This window comes from Lissotriton vulgaris, chromosome 6 (assembly GCF_964263255.1).
Source record: "Lissotriton vulgaris chromosome 6, aLisVul1.2, whole genome shotgun sequence".
NCBI classification, from domain to species: Eukaryota; Metazoa; Chordata; class Amphibia; order Caudata; family Salamandridae; genus Lissotriton; species Lissotriton vulgaris.
In genome coordinates, this window is record NC_141694.1 from 1,103,271,003 (window position 1) to 1,103,295,750 (window position 24,748).

At 44.2% G+C, this 24,748-nt stretch overlaps 1 protein-coding gene across 1 annotated transcript in view; it reads right to left on the reverse strand.

Moving 5' to 3' along the window:
• Window positions 1-24,748, reverse strand: part of PEX3 (peroxisomal biogenesis factor 3) — a 391,252-nt gene that overhangs the window by 319,172 nt on the left and 47,332 nt on the right. The window contains exon 2 of the mRNA XM_086927170.1: window positions 136-267. Within this exon, the coding sequence (XP_086783296.1) occupies window positions 136-267 (132 nt within the window). The remainder of the gene's footprint in view (window positions 1-135; window positions 268-24,748) is intronic.

Below are 24,748 nucleotides of genomic sequence, written 5' to 3' on the forward strand. Positions count from 1 at the left end.
ATTCACTGGGATCTGCCCAGAAGCCAACAATGTGGGGTGTAAGGGTGTGATAGAAAATTATGTCAAATATATATCACAGTTCGGGTGAAACCAGAAAAAAGAAATCACTACGGAAGTCGTCTTCTAAGCCCCTACCGGTCATGTTGCACGTCCTCTGATTACTCTCAAAATGGTATTGTCTCCGGGCCTGTGCAATATATTCAGCTGCTTCTCTTTCTTGCATGTCTCTAATTTTCTTTTGTGCATATTTTCCAAGCAGGTACACGCCTACAAAAGAAAAAAGCAACATAAGTGAAAAGAGAAACCACTCACAGATTAGTAATACAATGCTGATCAATTAAAGACAAGAAACCCCGACAATACCTTAGGAACAGCCCAGCCCAAACTACCATGCCAGGTCTTCCCTGAACCAGAAGACAAGCAACCCAAGTCCGTTTTCACGCTGATTTGGGTTCTTCAGTCAGGTGTAGCTTGATTGAGCACTGGAATGGATCACCTCGTTCCTCACCGGAAGAACACAGAGAGTCCGCCTCCCACCATTCAAGTCCGAGGCCTCTGAAATCATCTGCGGCGTACCTCAAGGATCCTCACTCAGTCCCACCCTCTTCAACGTATACATGAGCCCCCTCGCGGCCATCGCCCGCCAACACAACCTCAACATCATCTCTTACGCGGACGACACCCAACTGATCCTTTCTCTCACCAAGGACCCCAGCACCGCCAAAACTAACCTACACGAAGGAATGAAAGAAGTCGCCGAATGGATGAAACAAAGCCGTCTGAAACTGAACTCAGACAAAACAGAAGTCCTCATCTTAGGTACATCCCCCTCTGCATGGGACGACTCCTGGTGGCCGGAACCCCTCGGAAAAGCACCCATCCCGACAGACCACGCACGGAACCTTGGCGTCATCCTAGATTCTTCACTCTCAATGAACAGACAAGTCAGCGCCGTATCCTCTTCCTGCTTTAACATCCTTCGCATGCTCAGAAAAACATTTCGCTGGATCCCCTCCGAAACAAGAAAAACAGTCACCCACGCTCTAGTCACGAGCCGACTGGACTACGGAAACACCCTCTACGCAGGTACCACCGCTAAACTCCAGAAGAAACTACAACGAATCCAAAACGCCTCAGCTAGGCTCATATTAGACATCCCACGCAACGAACACATCTCTGGTCACCTTAAAGACCTCCACTGGCTACCCGTCAATAAGAGGATCACTTTCCGACTGCTTACCCACGCACACAAATCACTCTACGACATCGGACCAGATTGCCTCAACTCTCGACTGTCCTTCTACACCCCCTCCCGCCAACTTCGCTCTTCCAGCCAAGCCTTCGCCACTGTACCTCGCATCAACAAGACCACCATGGGAGGCAGATCCTTTTCTTACCTGGCTGCCAAAACATGGAACTCACTCCCCGCTTACCTTCGCCTCACCCAGAATCACCTAGCGTTCAGAAAGCAGCTTAAAACGTGGATATTTGACAAATAATCCTCCTCCCCTTCCTAAGCGCCTTGAAACCCTCTGGGTATGTAGTGCGCTATACAAATTTTATGACTTATGACTTATTATAATGTCACAGTGAGCACGGGACCCCCCATCTGGGCATACCATTGACTACCCATGGCATTACATCAAACACATAAAAGAAGATGGGAGGAATGCTTGCAATAAGTCTTAAACCCTGGCAATCGGCCTGGCTAAGTGGTGAAGGATATACCCAGGATGGGTCCCTTGGCCAGTGAGCCGTACAATCCTGGTAAACCTCACTGGTGAGGTTTAACAAGGCCAAAACTGGTCTGAGGTTCCTTGTGCTCCTTTCTGGAGGTGGCCTTATGTGGCAGTTTGGGGTGGACAGTTCCAAGGAGGAGCAGAGTGCGCACTGATGTGCGTTAAGCAAGCCTTTGTCTCGAGTAGCATTATGGGTGAAAAATGATGGATTGGATTGCTACCCCGAGAAATTGCTAGTGGGTAGACTATTTGCAAGCTTTCCACTTCTCACCTTTTGTGTGATTGAATATGTATGTATTGCCTTACCTAATTATTGGGGTGGTGACACTGTGGTGGACATCTGTCCAGTTATACTGATGTTTTCCCCCAAATTGTGGGCATCTTTGGAATATATATAAAACAACTTGTGTGAGTAGAGGTAGAAATTAATTTTTAAACAGTTGTGATCTTGGGAACATGCGCAAAAGTCAGGCACACACGTTTAAATGCTAGTTTCCTTCTCTAAACTTGGATAAATGAGTAGGTAAAATAATGGATTGGGGTATTTGCAAGACAAGAAAAGATATGGCATGGCGACTAGACAAAACATTGATAGACCCCTGGTAACTAGACACACAATGGTTAGCTCTTAATGATAGAAGAGAAGGCCTCTCACGGTAACCTGGGATGCACTAAAGGTGATGTGCCGGGCACTTTATTGCAGAGGTTAGTAGCCTTAGAAAAATAGGTGAGGACATAAGAGTAAACGTGGAAAAAGACTTAAAAGATAAAGAAATTCAACACAAAAATACAAACTCTCCCAAAAAAATGGCAGAAATGTTTCCTAAGAGAGGCAAGTTGATTTCATATTAAATTAAATAAAGTGTACCCTAAACTGGCTTATTTTAAACAGTGATACTATGAGGGAGGAAATAAGGCAGGCAGAAAGCTTGCTGCAAAACTGAGACAAACAAGCCCAAAACACCCTACACGATACAAGATAAACAAGGGAACCCGAAAACAATAGCCTGTGTTATCTTCAATGTTTTTCGGGATCATTAACTACATTTATATTAAGCAATACATATAAATAAATTACTGTTTAATTATCTTACCGCCAGATCCAATCACTCCCTAACCACAAGAAAATTCAGCCCAACCATTAACATCCAAAGAGCTATTCAAAACTATTAAATACTTGAGAATGGTCTCTGCCCCCGGGTGAGATGAGTTTCTCCATCCTTCTACAGAGAATGTTGGTCTGTCCTGCTACCCATACTCACCAAAGTCCTAAACTCCCATAGCACCCTTTATGACTGTGAATTGAGAAACTGATTTCCAAGCCGTGGAAAACCCACAGCCCTGTGAATCCTACCATGCCATCTAACTACTCAACTTAATTTTTTTATTTATAAAGTTTTGTATAGCGCGAGCTTGATCCTGAAGGATATCAGAGCGCTTCACAATTTGAGGCAAAGGTAACAAATCAGAACATTAGTCTAACATGCGGAATCTAACATACACCTGGGTGAACGAAGAATGTGCTAGACGATGGAGCACAATGACTCAAGGGGAGCAAAACTCAACAATCATGTACATGTCAAAGAAAGTATTCAAATAGACCCACAAAACTTTTGTAATCTTCACAAACCGCTCTACATGTCTTTACCATTCTAATAGCTTCTCTCTCAATTTCAGAAAATCATTAGTAAATGACGCAAGATCAGTCCTACTCCAGGGCATATGGACATAACCTCCACTGGGCACTTCCCTTATGGCAGAATTTAAGGCAACTTCTTACTCTCCTGAAAGGGGAGGTGGTTTTCCTGTAGGATTCTTTGGTTCCTCCTTTCTTGCCCATCTATTCTCCCACTTATCTAACTCTTTCAATTTTCTCAGGTTATTGATTAGTTCTATCATTTGAATTGTCATTCCTGGTGCTTTCATTCTATTTATGTCCTCTTCACCAAAATATACAAGGTAACATTTCTGCAAAGCCTTGGTTCGTTTCAAGTCAATCTCATATTTCCAAGCCAACTCAGATAATTTGTCATAAACTTATCCTGCACGATTAGTAACATCCTTACACATGAATATCCATTTGTTTTCCTGGTAAGTACCGAATTGGGTTAACTCATGGTTTCCCTATATCATCTCATCAAATTCTAATTTCAATTTTGCTACATTCCCCAACTTCATTCTCACAGATGACAGAGCTGATCTTTGACTTGACCCCAGACTTCAACTTTCGCTATCAATAACATTGCAGGCCATCCATTTATCTAATTCTTGAGCAGTAAAGCTATGTTCGGCATTATATGTTATTACTGTTCTCGGAGTACTATGGTGACCAATCAGAGTGGTTCCCAAACAGTTATGCCAGAAGTTTGTGGTTTCCAAGTTGGTCCTCCAACTGGGTTATATCCCATCTGATTCAGGGATGGATCTGCATTCGCACTACAAGGAATATTTACATTTGTTAGAGTCAAAGGACCAAGGGACAAATGTGCGACTGTTTTTAGCAGGCTCAAATGGAGAATCGGGCCATTTGCGACCGCTAAAATACCTTTTCAATCCCAACAGTGAAGAACCAGTTCTTATCATAGAGAGTGAGGGTGAGATAAGCAAAGAGGTCAAACTGAAATTTCCAAAAGTGTTTGTTGACTCCATTGGACAATATAAGGGTTTTGAACATGAAATTTGTGTGAGGAAAAACGACATTCCTGTAATACATAAGGTTAGGAATGTTCCATTTTCCATCAGAGAAGGGTGAAAGACCATTTAGAAAAATTACTCCATGATGACATTATTGAGAGAGTGGAATCCTCAGAGCGGGTCGCCCCAATGGTTGTGGTGAAACGCCCCAATGGGCGGTTGAGATTATGCATTGATCTCCACGATCTCAACGAGAACATCCTAGTAGATCAATTTCCACTCCCGCTAATGAATGAAATGCTGCCGCCATGTTTCAGAGGTTAATGCAGGAAACTTTCATGGGGGTGGAAGGCATTCTGCTATTACAGGATGACATATTAGTCATGGGGAAAACTAAAGAAGAACACAATGACAAACTAATGCAAGTACTAGAAATCCTGGAGAAAAAGGGTCTCAGGGCTGAATATAACAAGTGCAAGTCTTCAAGTTCAGAGGTTAGCTACCTAGAACACTCTATATCAGCAGAGAGAATCAAACCAAAAAAAAGAACTCAAATGCTATTTTAAATGCCCTGGATCCAAAAATAAAGATGAACGGGGTTCATTCCTAGGCCTAATAGAATTCTATTAAAAATGTATAGAGAGGTTTTCCACAAAAACATTTTTATTGAGACAGTTACTTAAAAACAAGAATAGATTTGTATGGACAGAAGACTGTAGTAAAACATTAAGGGCCAGATGTAGGTAAATGGCATTTACTGATTCGTAAATACCGAATTTTACCGATTCGGTATTTACAAATCGGTAAAGGCTATGTAGGTATTTTTACTGATTAATTTACCGAATCTGTAGAATTCGGTAATTGGCATTGATTCCTATGGGCCTTGAGGCTCATAGGAACCAATGGCAATTACCGAATCGGTAAATATCGATTCGGTAAAATTACCGAATTTACAAGGGGGATAGGGTGTCAATTTGACACCCTGTTGCACCCCTGATTCAGGCTGGTGTGCCATGTGACACACAGACATGCCCTTAGGGCATGTCTGTGTGCCACATGGCGCAGGTGTACATGCACACTTATATTCAGGTTGGTTTACCAGTGTGAACTAATTCCCGCACAAAGCATGCAAGCAACATTAGCAAGTTTTTTTTTTATCTCAGCGAAGTTAAGAAAACATGCGTCTTTTTGAAACCCCCGGCCCCACTTCTTTTCCTAAAACTTAAAAAGTCGAAGAAGTTGTTTGCAGAAATATGCAATCCGCAAACGTGGGCCACTTTTTTGAGTTTCCCGGGCTGATTTTTTTATCCCAATCCAACCCTGGTAATGCAAGCTGTAATTGCCTCCTCACAAGAGCCCTAGCACTTATTTTACAAATTAAGCACTTGCTTCTCAGTGCCTAAGTGACATACATGGTAAACAATAGCTTCTACGAATAAATTAAAACAAAAGCACTTAACTTACAGTGTTTTAAGAGCCATAGATCAGACATGTTCGGTTTATAATGTATCATGAATAGATATATTTATATTTTACAACAGAAATATATTTTTGACAATATGTACATAAATATTGTGAGCTCAAACAAGTTCAAAACATACATAAATGAAAAAGAAGAGACAATACAACATAGCTTGTTTCAAATAACACTCACACTCAATCATACTCTACGGTATTTACAATGGCACTCACATTGAAAAACTACGACTGGCACTACAGGCAACTCTAGACTCCAATACAGGTATAGACGCAGATGACCCACACCAACCCACTGACAGAAAATCCAGGTAACCCGCTCCGCAACCCAGAGGGCCCGACCCCCTCCTCTAGCGGTGCTCTCATGGAACGTGAATGGACTGGGAGATAAGATTAAAAGGGGGCTGGTCCTTCAATATATCAAGCGCAAGGGTCCGGCCATAGTCTTGGTACAAGAGATGCACTTAACGGGCTTAGCCATCAAAGCCGTGGATAGATGAGGATACACAATGGCGGTCCACTCTGAATTCACCTCAAGTTCCCGCGGGGTGCGGATTTTGATAAATAAGCGCTTCCCACTCATACTTACTGACTCCAAAACGGACGACCAAGGGCACTTTGCAGCACTAACATGCCAATGGGAAGGGAGGCCATATTACTTAGTCTCGTGTATATACCCCTGCGCTACACCAAACGGCCTTCCCCGCTCTCAGTACTCTCCTATTATCCTTACAAGCAGGCAACACTATCCTGGGGGGGAGATTTTAATGTGGTAATGGATGGCTCTCTTGACAAGCAACCTCCTAGGGACCCCTGAAGTACTCACATCAAATTGACAGACTTTGTTGAAGCCATGGGTTTACTAGACGTGAGGAGAACACTCCACCCCGATGACAGACAATACACATATCACTCTGGGGTCCACAACAGCTTCTCCAGAATTGACTACAAGTTCAAAATGGCAGCGGGACTGGATCGAATAACGGAGTTACAACACCTACCCCGTGGAATCTCAGACCTCTCGCCCCTAAACATGGTGCTCTCCTCTTATAATGTGGTGCGTCGGAGGGTATTCCCATACCCACCGGCGTATATCTCCAAAACCACACAATAAGCAAGAAACTGCGCACAACCACAACACACTATTTCACAGAAAGTACATTCCGTGTCCTCCCCAGTAACACTCTGGGAAGCATATAAAAAACGTGCTGCATGGACAGGCGATTTCCCCGATAGCCGGGCACAAAAAAGAAATCGCAGATACAACAGATGGAAGGCCTTGAACAGTGGGTGGCAGACCCCGAGGCAAACCACTGTCAAGACTTCCAGAACCATAGCCAGCATTAGATCAGTGCCAGCAAAACCTCTACGGTCATTAAAGCGGGGCTCCAAATATCCACGTTGGCGAAGGCAGCATAGAGTCACCACGTTGTTCCTGCGGCGCTGTGTACAGAACCTGAAGAAGCGAGTATCCCAACATGGCCGCCGTAGGGTATTAAAAACAGCGAGGAGTGAGCGCTCTAGTCTTCGAGAGCGCGCGAGCAGCTGTGGAGATGAAGCGTACAGCCGCTCAGGAATCTGCGCACTTCAACTGACCTCTTCACCGGAGTCACAGCGCAGCTCTGAGTGAAGTTCTTGTTCTGAGGAAATTCCTGTCCGCGCTTCTGTTTTGGTTGTTCTTATCGCATGCGCAACGTGGGATTCTGGCAAGTGACTTTATTTGAAGAATTCGTAGTTGTATTTAGTTGGTGCCACTCCACGAAATTCAAGTTAGTTATCTCTGTTATCAGAATTGGGGTCAGTACTCCTTCACAGTTCAGTCTGTTCTATAGGACAATATTAGTTTACTCATAGCTAGGTTTTAGTCATTTAGTGCCTTCTTCAAAGTTCATTCTATTGAGTCGGGACTTACTCCATTATAGTTCCTCAAGAGAGTTGTCAAACCTTTCTACAATATTCCTTCGCTTGACTCTTGTGAGGACAAACAGAACATTGCCTGTCATCAATCACCTCCTGGGGGCTTGTGCCGATTATCCTGAGGGTAAGAGACTTCACCTGTTATTTTCCAATTAATTCACAGTAAATTGTCCAGAGCGTTTCTTGAGTTCCTTTTTCAGAGGTAGTGGGCATAGGAATCAGTGTCGACTCCAGTGTTACTTGAAGCTTCTGACAGATTGAAGTGCCCATCTTTCACTCGAGTCGACATGACTGAGGGATTTGACATGAACTCCTTGGCGGGAATCCTAGAAGGGTTACAGGCCCAACTTACACGTTCCACAGAAGAGAATAGAGTCCTGAGGGATGAGATAAAAAGGTCCCAACAAGAAACTCGTCACGTTCAACAGAAATTAGAAGAACTCTTAGCGGGAACAACTCCTTTACCTAGCTTCGACTCCTCTCAGAACTCTGGTGCAGAAGTGGCCACGCAAGTAATTCATTCAGTGGCACCTATTGTCCCCTTAGCCAACCCAGAACGCTTTAGCGGGGACCCCCATAAGGCCCAGATTTTCCTGACCCAATGTTCTCTACATTTCTTGTGCAGATCAGTAGTGTTCAAAGAGGATCAAGCCAAGGTCGCATTCATGTTGTCTTACTTGAGCGGCGACGCCGCAGCCTGGTCTATGCCGTTGGTCTCTCGAAACGACGCAGCTTTGTACGATTTCGACCGTTTCAAGAAAGAATTTCTAAGAATATTCGACAGAAGAACGGCCAATCAAGCCACCGACAACGAACTCCTAGACCTTAAACAAGGCAATCGAGAATTGGTAGCATATATAGCTCAGTTCAACAAACTAATCGTCGAGACAGATTGGCCCGACAGTAAACGCGCGGCGATATTCTATCGTGGCCTCAAAGATTAAATAAAAGATGCATTGGCGCAGATCCCGAAACGTCCTCAGGAAATCTCAGAACTCATTGATTTAGTTCTTCAAATCGAGCATCGATTGTTTGAAAGAAGATCAGAAAAGAAGCGAGACTACAAGTCGTTTGTGCCACGCCTAGACCGCATGAGACCCGAACCCTCAAAACCTGATACGGGTACCGGAGAGGAACCCATGCAAATAGGTTCCATCAGGGGCCCTCTCTCTCAAGAAGAAAAAGATAAAAGGCGAGCAAATCAGTTGTGTTTGTATTGTGGTACCTCAGGACATTTTGTGAGGGAGTGTCCGAAGAGAAACAAGAGTAACCAGGGGTTAAAAGATCGATCCCACCAGTAACAGGAGTTGCCCTGGTGGGATGTTCCGAACAGTCAACTCATGAACCTCAGCAACTGATCAACACATTGCAGTCAGCGGCTCCCCATCTTACAGTGTTTTTTACAGTCAAATTCGGAACCCAGACGTTGGAAGAAGTCTCAGTCATGATTGACTCGGGGGCCACTGGGAACTTCTGTGACCTGAAATATGCGCAAGAAATGGGCATAAAGGCGATCAAGAAGAAGAATCTCGAAGTCGTAAAGGCAGTCGACGGCTCCAATTTGACTTCAGGACCCATAGTAGAAGAAACAGAGACCTTGGAATTGGAAGGGTTGCAGGGTCATCGAGAATTTATTAGATTTAACCTCATAGACGCACCCCAATTCCAGCTGATTTTAGGGTTACCATGGTTGACCACGCATAACCCGATTATTGATTGGGAGAGGAGAACGGTCAAGATGAACTCGGAATTTTGTCAGAGGAATTGTTTTACTAAGAACTCAGAAGAGTGCGAGGGATCGCCGGCTACGGAGTTGGCCAAGTTGTCGCTCCACATCTGCACTGTTAGCGCAGTGGAAATACCAAAAGAATATCAAGATTTGGCGAGTGTGTTCGACAAAAGGAATGCTGAGAAATTACCCCCACACAGAAGCTATGATTGCAAGATCGAATTGGAAGCCGGTGCCAACCTGCCCTGCAGTCGAGTTTACGCACTCACTGAAAAGGAGAACAACTACCTCAAAGAGTATTTGGATGAGTTTACCAGGATGGGATTCATAAGACCATCACAGTCTCCAGTTTCGTCTCCGCTTTTCTTCCGGCCAAAAAAGGATGGGACTCTCCGCACGTGTATCGATTACAGAGCATTGAACCAAGTTACAGTGAAAAATCGGTACCCATTGCCACTAATCAATCAACTATTGGATCAAGTCAAAGGAGCAAAGATTTACACTAAGCTTGACCTGCGTGGAGCTTACCATTTGGTGAGAGTGGCCGAGGGTGATGAATGGAAAACAGCCTTTCGGACCAAGTATGGGTTGAGTATCAAGTGATGCCTTATGGGTTGAGCAATGCCCCAGCAGCATTTCAAAACTTTGTTAATGATGTTCTGAGAGAATTCTTGGACCGAGTGGCTGTCGTCTATATTGATGACATATTGATTTTTTCCGACAACATGGAAGATCATGTCAAGCATGTGCGAGCTATACTCCAGAAGCTTTTGGACAACCACTTGTACGTGAAATTGGAGAAGTGTGCTTTTAATGCCGAGAAGGTAGAGTTTTTGGGATTCATGTTGTCCGCAGCTGGTGTCGAGATGGATAATTCCATTCAGGAGTGGTCATCGCCAGTAAGTGTGAAGGAAATCCAAAGTTTCATTGGTTTTGCCAACTTTTACCGGAGGTTCATTCCTAATTTCTCGTCTAAGGTCACTCCCATCACTCACCTGCTAAAGAAGGGACAAAAATTTGTGTGGACTGCAACTGCAGAACAAGCCTTCCAGGACTTGAAGACGGCCTTCATTAGCGCCCCCATTCTAATGCACCCTGATCCGGAACAAGCCTTTTTCGTTGAAACTGATGCATCAGACTTCGCGACCGGAGGAATTTTGTCACAGAGGAACAAAACGACGGGACAACTGCATCCGGTGGCCTACCGGTCCAGGAAGCTGTCGGACACGGAGCGCAATTACTCCATCGCCGACAAGGAATTACTGGCTGTTCGAGAAGCATTCCAAGATTGGCGACACTACTTACTGGGGGCCAAGCATACTGTCACTGTGTTTACAGACCATCGCAACCTCCAATTCCTAAAGTCTGCTAAAACCCTTTCGCCACGTCAATTGAGATGGTCTTTGTACTTCTCGGAATTCGACTTCGTGATCACGTACAAACCAGGTTCGAAAAACGGGAAGGCCGATGCTCTTTCGCGCATGAACCCCACAGCCGAAGAGAAACCTTCAGTCGAAGAACCCATAGTTCCATTGAAACAAATAATCGGAGCCATGCAAATGAAAGAATTCGATGAACAAATTCAGCAAGTCTGCTCAGAAGAGGATCTTCGTAAGTGGGCCGAGGCAGATGGTAAAAGAAACCTTGTCGAAGGACTCCCATATCATGAAGGCAAGCTATATCTTCCAACCAGAAAACTCCAAGAAGAGGCTTTGAGAGGTTGTCACGATGATCGTATGGCAGGCCACAAAGGGGTCAAGAAGACCGAAGAACTGGTCCGGCGACACTTTTGGTGGCCAGATCTGGCAGCCCAAGTAAGACAATATGTTTCGACCTGTGAAATCTGCATCAAAGGAAAGCCCAGTCGTCAGGCCCCGCAAGGGTTATTGCAACCCTTACCTAACGCACCCTACCCCTGGCACACCGTGACATTAGATTTAATAGTGGATCTGCCCGCTAGTCAAGGTAACACAGTGATTTTGGTGGTGGTGGACTCATTTTCCAAAATGGGACATTTCATTCCTTTCAAGACTGTACCCACAGCTTCGCAATTAGTACAGACATTCAACCAACACATCATTCGGGCACACGGAATTCCACAAGTAATCATTTCCGATAGGGGGTCACAGTTCATGTCGAAATTTTGGAAGACCTTTATGCACAACTTAGGCATAGACGCACGTTACTCAACTAGTTATCACCCCGAGACAGACCGTCAGACCGAGAGGTTGAACCAGGAGCTAGAACAATATTTACGCCTCTATCTGTTAGAGCAGGATGTTGAATGGTCCGAATTACTGTGGACTGCAGAATTCGCATACAATAACGCAACTCATGATTCCACAGGGTTCACTCCATTTTACTTGAACACAGGCAGACATCCAGCTATCACACTGGGGAAACAGATTGGGGAGGTTCCTGCCGTGGCTAGAGTAATGGAAGAGCTACAGAGCTCTTACAAAAGAGCTTTGAGCAATTTAATCAAGGCCAAACAATCCTATAAAAAGCAGGCAGACAAAAAGAGAAGACAAGGCCCACAGTTTAAAAAAGGTGACCAGGTGTGGCTATCCACAAAACATTTGAGATTAAAGGGGAATCGGAAGTTTCAGCCTAGATTCGTAGGGCCATTTAAAATTCAGAAGATCATAAATCCTGTAGTGGCGAAGTTACAATTGCCAAAGTCATTGAAAATTCATCCGTCCTTCCATGTTTCCCTTCTGAAGAAAAGTCCAGACAAGGTCAGGTTAAAAAACTCTCCACCCGCCATAGTGGTAGAATCAAGCGAAGAATACGAAGTCAGCAGAATCTTAGATTCCAAGGTGGTGAGAAACAAACTGTATTACTTGATAGAGTGGAAGGGGTACGGACCTGAGGAGAGGTCGTGGGAACCCGCAGTCCATGTAAATGCCCCACGACTAGTTGAAGCCTTTCATCAGGCACACCCTAACAAGCCCGCTGTGGAAGGACCATTCTTGAAAGGGGGTACTGTCAAGACTTCCAGAACCATAGCCAGCATTAGATCAGTGCCAGCAAAACCTCTACGGTCATTAAAGCGGGGCTCCAAATATCCACGTTGGCGAAGGCAGCATAGAGTCACCACGTTGTTCCTGCGGCGCTGTGTACAGAACCTGAAGAAGCGAGTATCCCAACATGGCCGCCGTAGGGTATTAAAAACAGCGAGGAGTGAGCGCTCTAGTCTTCGAGAGCGCGCGAGCAGCTGTGGAGATGAAGCGTACAGCCGCTCAGGAATCTGCGCACTTCAACTGACCTCTTCACCGGAGTCACAGCGCAGCTCTGAGTGAAGTTCTTGTTCTGAGGAAATTCCTGTCCGCGCTTCTGTTTTGGTTGTTCTTATCGCATGCGCAACGTGGGATTCTGGCAAGTGACTTTATTTGAAGAATTCGTAGTTGTATTTAGTTGGTGCCACTCCACGAAATTCAAGTTAGTTATCTCTGTTATCAGAATTGGGGTCAGTACTCCTTCACAGTTCAGTCTGTTCTATAGGACAATATTAGTTTACTCATAGCTAGGTTTTAGTCATTTAGTGCCTTCTTCAAAGTTCATTCTATTGAGTCGGGACTTACTCCATTATAGTTCCTCAAGAGAGTTGTCAAACCTTTCTACAATATTCCTTCGCTTGACTCTTGTGAGGACAAACAGAACATTGCCTGTCATCAATCACCTCCTGGGGGCTTGTGCCGATTATCCTGAGGGTAAGAGACTTCACCTGTTATTTTCCAATTAATTCACAGTAAATTGTCCAGAGCGTTTCTTGAGTTCCTTTTTCAGAGGTAGTGGGCATAGGAATCAGTGTCGACTCCAGTGTTACTTGAAGCTTCTGACAACCACGCACTAGACCTAACTGCAGATGCCTCACATGCGCTGAGCCTGGCACAGCAGGAATACAAGGTATATGCGTGGGAAGCGGTGAAAGCAAAACTTGCAGCTACAAGACACACTATTTATGAAGCAGATGACAAGTAGGCCTGGGCGGCAAATTCTGTTCAACTCCCGGAATTTGGGTAATTTCACGTGCCTCGGAGAACGAAATAGTGGCCAAAATTGTGCATACCGCGACTTCGCTAACTTTTTTGCTTGTTTGCGTTCTCAAAATGCTTGTTTGCAAGATATTTCCCCCCGAGCACGCAAACAGCGATTGCGAACAGTAAAAAAGCATCGCAAACAAGCAACTCAGCTGAATTTCTGCGTGTTTGCAGAGATTTTTTACCATTTCGTGGAGATTTGCAGAACACGATTACGCAAATTCCACCCACCCCTAGTGACAAGGCAGGCAAGCTCATTGCCTGGCTGGCTAAAAAGGACTGTGCCAGCAGGTGGATAGCTCAGCTCCGTCTGAAGACCGGAGCGAAGACTGGGGACCCGCAGCACATAGTGGACTCCCTCGCCCCTTACTATAAGCAGATATACATGCCAACAGCCACTAACACGCTGGAAGATAACCTGTCCTTCCTAAAAGATACTTGCATGCCCTCTGGCAAAAACCCTATCGCTGAACCTCCAACCATACCTCACCACACTAATTCCTCCTGATCAGTCGGGCTTGATGCCCCACCGTAACGTGAATGAGCAATTATCCAACTATGCTGCTTTACATAGTTCATGATGATACATTGATTGCTTTAGCGCGATAATGATTAGCCAATCCAAATAATTCATATGATAAATTCAAACCAAATTAATATAAATGACGAAAATATAGATTTAAGAAACAAAACATCACCCTCTGTATGAGCCATACATATACATTTATCAACTGGAAATCATCGCAGTGTAAACACATACAGAATTTACTTAAAAAGGAGGGACAATTAATTGTGTTTGAGAAACCAAAAGATCTTTGGATATAAAACTCATGGTAACTCAACCTAAATGAATTGCTAGTTCCTCTTCTACATTGATTCTCATAGGAACATGTGTCTGAAGGTCAATGATAAATCTAGACTCAAGTCTCTGAAGTTTTAATTCCCTATCACCCACTCTTTCGTGGTATGGGACATTATCAAGGCAAAAGAACCATAATCGCTTTCTATTGCTCTGATGACATTTTGCAAAATGTCTCGCAACTGGGTAAGTTGGATCATTATTCTCAATTGTCCTGGCATGTTCCAAAATTCTCTTTTTAATGGGGTGAATGGTACTACCAATGTACATAAGACTACATGGGCACTCTAAACAGTAAACACAAAAGGGAGTGTTGCAAGTCAAAAAATGTGGTTATTATACAGGGTTTCTCACATCCTGATATACCATATGACAAAGTTATGGGACTATTTTTGAAAGCCTTGCATTTAGTGCAGGGAAAGAATCCTGTCAGGTCACTGATTCAGACATTCCTAGGATTAATTTCAAAGTGGCTCTGCACTAGACTGCCTTTTAATGAACGACTTCTTCTGTATGTAATTTTTGGATAGTCCAGTAAGCGACTCCCAATAATCTGATCAGTTTTTCTGGATGTTCAAATCACTTTGGATAACAATGTCATCAGTACTAAAGTTTTCCATAAACCTACAGATAGAAACGCCAGTCTGTTATTTACAAGCTTTCATCCTGAACTCTTAAAGAAGCATCTGCCCACCTCTCAATACATCAGATTGAAAAGAATGAATTCAGATGAACAGGAATCAAAGATGGCAATACAGAAACAAATAGAAAAGTATGAGTTAAGAGGTTATCCTGTTGATATTTTGGAAAAGGCATCAACCAAAGTTGATAAAATGAAGAGAAGTGATCTATTGGTGACCAAGATCAAACAACAACAACGGAAAACTATTTGTGTCTTAAAATATTCTTCAGACTCTCGAAAAATTCAAAACATTTTAAATAAACATTGGCATTTGATCCAAACTGAACCGGATCTCAATAACCTGTTTGATAAGAAAATCACGTTCGCTTTTCAAAGATCTAAGAACTTGAAAGAATTGTTAAACACTCCGACCAAACCCTAAACAGCTTGGAAAGGCATGTCTAAATGTTTCAATTGCATTCATTGCAACAATGTTATCACTGGAAGGACAATCAGTCATCCAACAAAGGGTTTTCCAATCAATTTGCATCATTCCAGTACGTGTGATACCTCCAATTGCATTTACTTCATTAAATGCCCATGCGGAAAAATTTACATTGGTCAAACAGAGCGTAAGATCAAGGTCCGCATCACAGAGCACAAAAGCAATATTAGATTGAGCAATGTGAAATCAGCGTTGGCAAGCCATTGGAAAGAAACGGGTCACCAAATTTCTCAATTAAAATTCATGGTTATCGAGAGTATCCAGCAACACCCAGACATGGATCCTGTGAAACAGAGATTAAGGGCAGAATTTTATCGGATAAAAAAACTGAATTCAACCCAGCCCTTCGGGCTAAATGACCGGATTGAGCATGCATGTTTTTTATGATTTGGAACTTTAGCGTTGACTTTTGACATTTTCTGATCCCTGTACATTTTTCCAATATCTCGAAAAACAGTCTGTTTATTATAGCAAGTATTTCAGTTATTGTCCAGCATAACACAATGTGATATACATAAAGTTTTGAGATTCAAATCCTGAACCTGTATTTCTACGCATGGCTCGGATAACGGAATAGGTTTCTCACATGATCGGTGTCATTGGGCTGCCATTGGCTGCGGGCCCGATCAGGTGATTTAAATCTCGTGACCAGAACTTCCGCTCAAACACGCGGAATTTGAATCCCAACCGTGAAGACGCTGCCGCGTCCTGTTACTGGTAAGTGATAAAGAGTTTGATTCAGAGCTTTTAAAATGCAATTTTTCAGTTCCAGCTGCCAGAGCTTAATGTAGTCATCAGTTAACTTTACAGTTTGTAATTCATGCTTTAAACTTTACAGATTTATTACTTGATGAGTTTCAGTTATCACGTTGTGACAAAGTGTAATGTTTAATGTTGCATCATATCGTAAGAGTGACTAATTTGGTCCTGTTTGCGCTTAATTTTCAGACCCCTGACGAAGGGTCATGTTGTCGTGGACCCGAAATGCATTGGGTGAATTGAAACATCTTTGAGAATCAGTCTATGACGACATAAGAATGGAATTATGTTCGCTATGAATCTTTGCTTATAAATATACAACATATCAACGTCCATAATTTGAATCATGTTAATAAAACAGATGAACTTGTAAAGAAAAACCTGAAGTAGAAACTTGTTTTCTTAGTAAAAAGAGTGCTCAGCCTCGAGGATAGTGGGTTCTACCCTCAACAATCGTTGACAGTTTTCAGAATGTGCCAGTTACAATGAAAAATATTTTGAACATTATGTGCCTCATTAGAAAAGGTTATGATCAATCTAAATTCTGAATCCACCCTGGCATCTCCATCTCTTGTCCTGTCCTTTGACAGATATTTCCTTGGAATTTTGTCTATCCTGTCTAGAGTCTCAATAAGTCATCAGAGTATCCCCATATTCCAAATTTATCCAGAGCCTCACTGGCTGCTTGTTCAAAGTCCTGTTGCCTTGTACAGTTTCTTTTTATATGCAACAGCTTCACATAAATGGATCTGGGTGGCTGCTATTTGCTTCTAGAACCAAATTATAGACAGTAGGCTTACAAAATAGGAAGTACATATCTGACCGTCTGCAATGAATACTTTTAGGTCCAGATATACTTCTGTGGCACTGATTTGTCCACTAAATTGTAGGTTAACTGTATTGTCGTTTAAGGCATCAATATATTATTCCACATGATCTCTTGGTCCCTTCCATAAAATGAATAGGTAGTCATTGTAACAAGCCTATGATGCATGAAACCCATCTGTTGTTGCTATCAGCTCATGCCATCTGCTTCTCCCACCAGCCTATGAATACATTTGCATAGCTGGGGGCAAAGCAGGTGTCCATGGCTGTACCTTTAAATTATATATACAGCTGTTTCTGAAAGAGAAAGATGTTATTACTCAAACAAAATGTAAGGAAATCAATTAACATCTCATTGTGTTCAACCAGTTTCAATGATCTGACCTTCAGAAAGTATCTGATTGCCTGTATACCTTGCATATGATCTATACAAGTATAAAGACTTGTTATGTCCAACACTACCATCAACATATCTGGCTCCCAGTTGATGTTGGTGATTATTCTGATAAAGTCTTTTGTGTCACGAACAAAGGATGGCAATGTCTTGACAAATTGATTGAGGAAGCAATCAGTAAATTGAGACATATGGTCTGTTAAGCTGCCCTTAGAGGAAACGATTGGCCGGCCGGGGGGTTTGCTAGCGTCTTTACGAATGTTTGGAAGATGGTACAATTTTGGTGTCATAGAATGAGAACAATTCAAAAACCGTACTTCCTCCTGGTCTAGCATCCCCCGCATAAACCACTTTTGTATCATGACATGGTACTCAATGATACTCAAACTATATCTTTCCTTGGTGATTCTTGTATAACAGACAGTATCTGATAATTGTTCAATGCTTCCTTACTGTAGTAGTCCTAAGTCATTAACACAATATTGCCCGCCCTTGTCAGATGGTTTGCATACTATATTGGGGTATTGTTGAATTCCTGCAATCACCTTTTTCTGCTCAGGAGAAAAGTTCGACTTGATATGATTCAATCTGGTGGTCTGTGATTTGTTTATCTTTATTTGCTGCAAGCCTTTTTTTACCAAATCTTCAAAAACATCTATAGTATCAAGTGGCATAGTGGGGACAAAGGTCAATTTTGTTTTAAAACCAGTTTTGATGTACTTTTGCTCAATAACAAAACTTTCTATGTCGGTTCTGTCTCCTGCTTAGGGGGTGGGCTCCTCATCTACCAGTACACAAAGGATTTCGAGATCTTCTCCTATTAAGATATCAGTAGATGTCTGTCTTGCTTCAGGGGTCAATGCTGTTTGTTGTTGCTCAGTGAGACCTCACATTTTAAAAAAACTTGTGCAGCTACAATTTGAGTAAACAGGTAAAGATCAATCCAAGTGAGTATATTCAAAGTTTTGTGTTGGGCAAAACATCAATCCTTTTTTCAATGTCGATTCCTCAATTTTAGTAAGTTTGAGGGGGATAAATTAATTATAGTTAATTCATCCTTTTTACTTATTTCCTGAAACCCCGTTTGCTTTGTGTTTGAGAGGCTATGCCTGTGCTTGTTGTAGCCTCCTCGCCTCGTTTTTCTTGTCTTTCCTGTACACTTCGCTCAGAGGGCTTGCCTCTGCCTCCCCATTGCCAAGACTGTCTAAGTAATTGAAATTCCTCATGAAAAAGGCTATGTTTAGGGATTTGATCTGCGCCTTTTTCACCTGATTGTTCACTGTCCGTAGTAATGACCGATTCGGAGGTCTCTCTTTGTTCTATCGTTTTACGGGTAACATTGCTCCCAAGTGCTCTTCTTGGAGCATCAAATTCTTCCTTGCTCATAGTCATGTGCAGCCCGATTGAATTTGGTATGATTGCGTCGTTTGATTTTCTCTTTGCAAACTAGAAGGCGTTTCTTCATAGCTTCACAAACTTCTTCTCTGGTTTTTGCAATCGTTGTTTCAATTCCTCATTTTCTTTGAGGCATTTTTCTCCATCGCTCCGAGCAAATTTAATTAGTATTGTTAACATGCCCAGAGATGATTCTGTTGTGTAAGCTGCCCCTTCATCAAGTAAATTGGGATCAGGGTTCTCGTAGGCAGGAACTGTATAAATGTGTAGCCCTCGCGGAATGTGATTCACTTCTATGTAATTTTGAAGTGATGTTGCTTCCCACCACTTCCGAATTTTGCTCTCATATAGTCTTTACTCACACAGAACTCGCAGTCGTCATGGAGACGTCCAGTCACCTTCCTGTGGGCTCCTCAGACCGGGGCAGCGCCCGATTAGAGTACTACAAAGCCGGCCAGTGTGTGCCAGGACGCCTGACTCACCGGGAGGGCTCTCATGCTCGCTCACCACTCTGAAATCCCTGGGGACATGGATACTTGGCACACAAGGCCCTGCCCTCCTCATCCAGACATCATCTGATGGCTCCTGCTGCACAGAACTTTACTCATATATGCACATGGCAACCAGTATGTTTTTTTGACCCAAGTGCATGTGTACTTGTATTTCTGATGTTCTCTCCTCAATAGGGACAGTGTGTCTGTGCTAAGGTGCATGAATGTCTGTTGGTGTGTGTGAGTGGGTTCTTGAAAGGGGGCTACGTTGTGTGCACGTGTGCAAGCATGTGTGGGCTGTGCGTATGTGAATGTGTGAGAGTTCACTGGTCAAAAGGCAAATGTGTTTTGCGTTGTCCCTGCTTGTTAATAGCACGGTTCGGGACAGAGATCCCTTGTTTGGAATGGTGGCTTGCCAGTAGGGGGTCCCAGCTGGCCTTTGAGCCAATGAAAAGCTTCAAAGGCTATAAACAAACGCCTTAGTCCAGTGGACAGTTCAGGACTGGGGTGCAGAACCCCCTTTGCCCACAGCAGGCTTCATCAGCTGAATGGTCGAGTAGTTAATAGGTTGAGGGTCACTGCTACATTGAGCCTTCTTTCTGGATTGCTCACCCCCAGGGTGCTCCTGCACCACCCGCCCCATCACTCGCTCCTTCCACTTTGGGATCATGTTCCGCAGAGTTTACGTTCAGCTCCGCGCTAATGGGCAGCACTTCTGGGGCTCGAAAGTGAGTGCACAAGTTACAATAACAGCCTTGTCTGCCGAGGGCTTCCAGCTGTCTCTTGGGCACAGAAATTCATTTTAGATTTAAAGTGCCGCTTCCCGCTTCCTTGTTTGGGATAGAGACTTACTTTAAATTTGCAGACACTGACCCAAAGAAAGGGGAGGACAAGTCAAGCGGTAGCTAGGGACCTCAGTATTACAAACAGTCTTGTCGAACCGTGGCTCGTATCATTAACAGAGCTTCCAACTTTCCCTCGTGGGGCTGACTGCAGATTACGCTTCTACGCCACACCGACAAGCAGGGAATCGAAATTAGTGGTGTGTGCGCACCACAGAGGAGCGGGAATCGAAACCAGTGGTGCGCACGCACCACACAGGAGCAAGGGCTAGGGAGCGCGGCAGCGACGCGAACGCGCTGCTGCACGTGCTAGACACTGTCGGGAATGGGCGGGACATGTGCCCGCCTTTGCCCAATCGCTTGCCTTATTTCTGTAAAAAAAAAAAACACAAGCCAATAGCAGCGGGCGCAAGCCGGATCACACGCATGAGCGTGTGGTCAGCTTTCAGAACCCCGTACAAGAGGTATCACGCTGCGTGAGCACTGCTGTGCACTGCAACGCTAGGCGCGATACCTAAAAACGAGAAATGGCATACAAAACTGATGCAACACTCAGTGTGGAATTCCTATCACCCAAGCCATATTGTTCAAAGAGTCAAGGGTAACAAGTTTTCATTTTTATTTTGGCTAAAGAACACGTAGACACAAACCGTTGAACAAACCCTTTGGCTGCCGTTTACAGTACCAATCTGTGAAAGGATTGTGAGCCACTAAAGCAAGATTTTATTTATACATGGTTCAAGCTTCTAGAGGCGATTCATTAAAAAATTAAACCAAAACCTTTACCACTAGGGCCAGATCTGTAAGGAAATGGAGCAACCTCGGCTTGCATTATTAGCAGTGGTTCCAGTACAAAAACACGTACACGTATGCCATGTTTGACAATATCAGGCTACTTACAAGGCTCACAGAAGTCTCTCTGATTATAGGTAAAAGCCTGAAAATAGGATTGAAGATTTAGCTTTGAAAGTAAAATGAACTCTCAAAAAATAACACATTGAAAAAAAAAATGGTTTTCTAAACTGTTTCGCAACTTTCTCTAAGGCATGTTTTAATAGATGTGTTGGACGCATGCCAATATTTAATTGAAAGTCAGGGAGAATCAGTTTAAAACCATAATGGGCAACAAGGGCCAAATTCTTAAAGTAAGACTCAAAATTCACCCACAGATACATGTCCTTGCATTTAAGCAGTTGTAGGACTTTCAGAAATTCACAAATGTTCACCAAGAATGGCTGGAACCTGTAATTCAGGCAAACGTTTCTGAATTCCATTTTTGAATGAGGAAACGTACAGGTTTGCATTTCGACAGGTCCACTCAACGTTTCACCCTTCTGAGGTTGATTAAAATGAACACCACAGAGTTGGGTAACAAACATCCGTTTCAATGCCAAGAGATGCCAGAGTGCATATGTGCTTTACAAATATACAGTAGGTTATATTTGCTCATGCAAACATTTGCTGAGATATTGAAAATCCAATTTTTTGTACATCTCGTTTCCCCCATCATATAAAAAATTCTACTCCTGTCAGGAGTAAACTTCCAACATTTCTAGTGTGAGAGAGATTGGTGAAACATTGGAGAATATCTTTCAATTTGCATGTTACTGGGTGCTTACAGACTCATATGGTGCCCTGGCATTACAGATTTCCTCCCCCTTATGTAGCTGGATGGAAATGTGGGAAAATCAAGGCCTTTCTAGAAACTAAACTCTGATAGAATATGAGCGTAATCGGAGAGATTGTTATCAGAGCCCTCATATAATGAGAACAGTTCCTTAATTTGTCACTTCACCTTGTGGCACCATAAGGGACAAGTAGATTTTTTTTTTACAGGACAAGTAACTCAAGCTCAAGTTGGGGGCGCTAGATGGTGCTGGACCAAGATGCCCACGCTCATGTGAGGCTCCCGCCGACCCGGGCGGATAAATCCTTATAAACGATATCATTCATCAAAAATTGACATTCCTGACATCACCACTCGGACGGGAAAGTAGTGCTGCCTGCCCTGCCTGAATTTCGGAGCCGTGAGAGTAACACAACTGCCGATATTTGTACTAAAGATCAGCTACGGCGCGAGAGGAGCACGCCTGGAGAAACATTCACGCGAGGCTGCGGCTCCGCGGGCCTGGCTCACGAGCGTCGGCCGGCTCGACAGTGTTAGCGGGCCTTGCCTTCTAGAAGGAAGAAGAACTGGTGCGGTGACCCACAGAGAGGCGACAGAGGGGAAAGGCACGGTCCCCTGCGAACAGCACACAAACACGGGGCGCGAAACTGAACGTAGACGCTGTTGAGGCCTAGGCCGTGAACATTGCCGACTAAAGGAGGCCATTGCACGAATCGGCAAGGACACCCTCTGGAAGCGCAAGTAAAGTGGTGAACTCTGTGGGGAGCGGAAGGAGCGCTACATAACAGTGGGAGGCGGCCTCCATAAAGAAATCGGTAGACGCAGTCTGCCATTTTCTCAGCAGGGTGGAAGCGTGCTTTCTCTACTGGGATTGCCGCGAACGTATGCTGCAACGGATGCTACATTTTGCCTGCTCCTCATCGCTCATGCACCGTGCCACCTGGGGTACTGCCCGTATTTGCTTCGTATTTTTGGAGCATGTGGACTAAGTCCCTGCGCCTGTCCTGGCCTAACAAGCGATTATAATAAGGTGCCTGGGAGCCCTTGCAGTATTCAAGAGAGTGGAGGCATTTTGTGTGATCCCCCCAGGCGCAGGCCCTAGCTTTGACCTCCCTGCAGAGAGTGAACATGGGGAGGACGGAACCAAAGCAGTCGAAATTGACTTTTGACGCACGAAAGGCGTCCAGCTCTGGCTTCAAGGAGCGAGAAGTAGATGACCCACCAGAAACCAGAGGAGAAGGGTGGAAAGCGCTTTTGGTGGGGATGCAACAGAGCCTTGCCTCTATCGATTCCAAAATGGACGCTATGAATAACAGGCTCGAAGCAGTAGTGGCGAAGCTGGAAAAACATGAAGAGCGGCTTAAGGAGATGGAACATAGAGTGTCGGACTTAGAAGACGGTGCAGGGACCAGACAACAGAATATGCAGCAAATGGACAAATTACTGAAAGTCATCGCAGATAAAAATGAGGAGTTGGAAGCTTGTTCCCGACTGAACAATGTACGTATGCTAGGCCTGGCAGAATCCACCAATACTGGGAGATTGGAGGATTTCTTGGAACGTTTGCTGACTGAACTGTTTGGTGAGCACTCATTTTCTAAGCACATGGTCATCGAAAGGGCGTATAGATCGTTGGCGGCACGTCCTCCCCCTGGGGCCCCGCCGCGCCCAATAATAATGAGATTCCTGAACTACCGCAACAGGGATCCAGTGCTGCGCATAGCACGGGAGAAAGGCGAGGTGAAGTATGAGAACACCACCCTGTCGTTTTATCCAGACTTCACCCAAAACGTACAGGAGGCCCGGCGCAAATTCATGGCAGTAAAGAAAAAATTGCAAGCACAAGGCGTCCAATATGCAATGCTATACCCTGCGAGGCTACGGATTCACCATCGCGGGGAAACCGCATATCTTTGGCACACCGCAACAGGCAGAGGAATACCTAAAACGGGACCAACTGTCGGCCTCACTAGAGGAAGCAGATAGAAGGCGCTCGAGATCCCACTCGTCGCTGTCGGAGCCGGGCTGATACTGGAGTGTGACACCAGAGGTAGTACTGGACCGTACAGTTACTATGGCCATAATGAATGCTATGTGGACTGGTGATGTATTACTATAATTTATAGACTGAATGTACATTTTGCCGCCCGGACACTCGCCTCTGTCCTGTCAGACCGACCCCTGTAATACAGGTGGTTGCGGATGGGTGAAATAAGGAGGTAGAGTGGGTATGACGGTGGCCCCTAGCGATCCCAGATTGTGGGCATTCCCCCCCTTTTTCTTTCTTTGGTCGTAATTTGTGTGCATTTTTGGGAGGGTAGGACACATGAACGGCGAGTTTGGGAGGCCGTTGTGGGAGGGGATGGGAGGTTTGGAGGGGGTAACTGCAATAGCACCGCTAAATAGCAAGTTTTCTGTTGGGGGGAGTTGGGGGGAAGGAGGGGGAAGTTACATCCGGCAAGTTGGTAATGCCGGAATGGATGAGAGAGAACTTTTGTTACATGGATGTATGCTTACCTGTTCTCGTACAACTTTTACAATAATGCAATTTAGGATGGATTATCTGTACGGTAGGGATGGCGGACGATGTGAGTGATAGGCTCACTGTTGCAATATTAACGTGGAATGTCCGAGGGTAAACAACCCTAGGAAAAAGAGACAAGTGCTGGGTTACCTAGACCGGGTAAATTAGGTTCGAGAGGAGCACTCCGTTGTTTTATCCTGCTTGTATCCAGTTGTTGACACTGGTGCTGCGACCAATCAGGATAGTCACTCCTGGGATAAATGATCAGGTTATGTGGGTTATTTAACCCATCGGGTCGTGCACTATTCACCTGGTGCTCCGCACCTTAAATACTTGACTCTATTAACAAATTATACCTTGGTTTGTC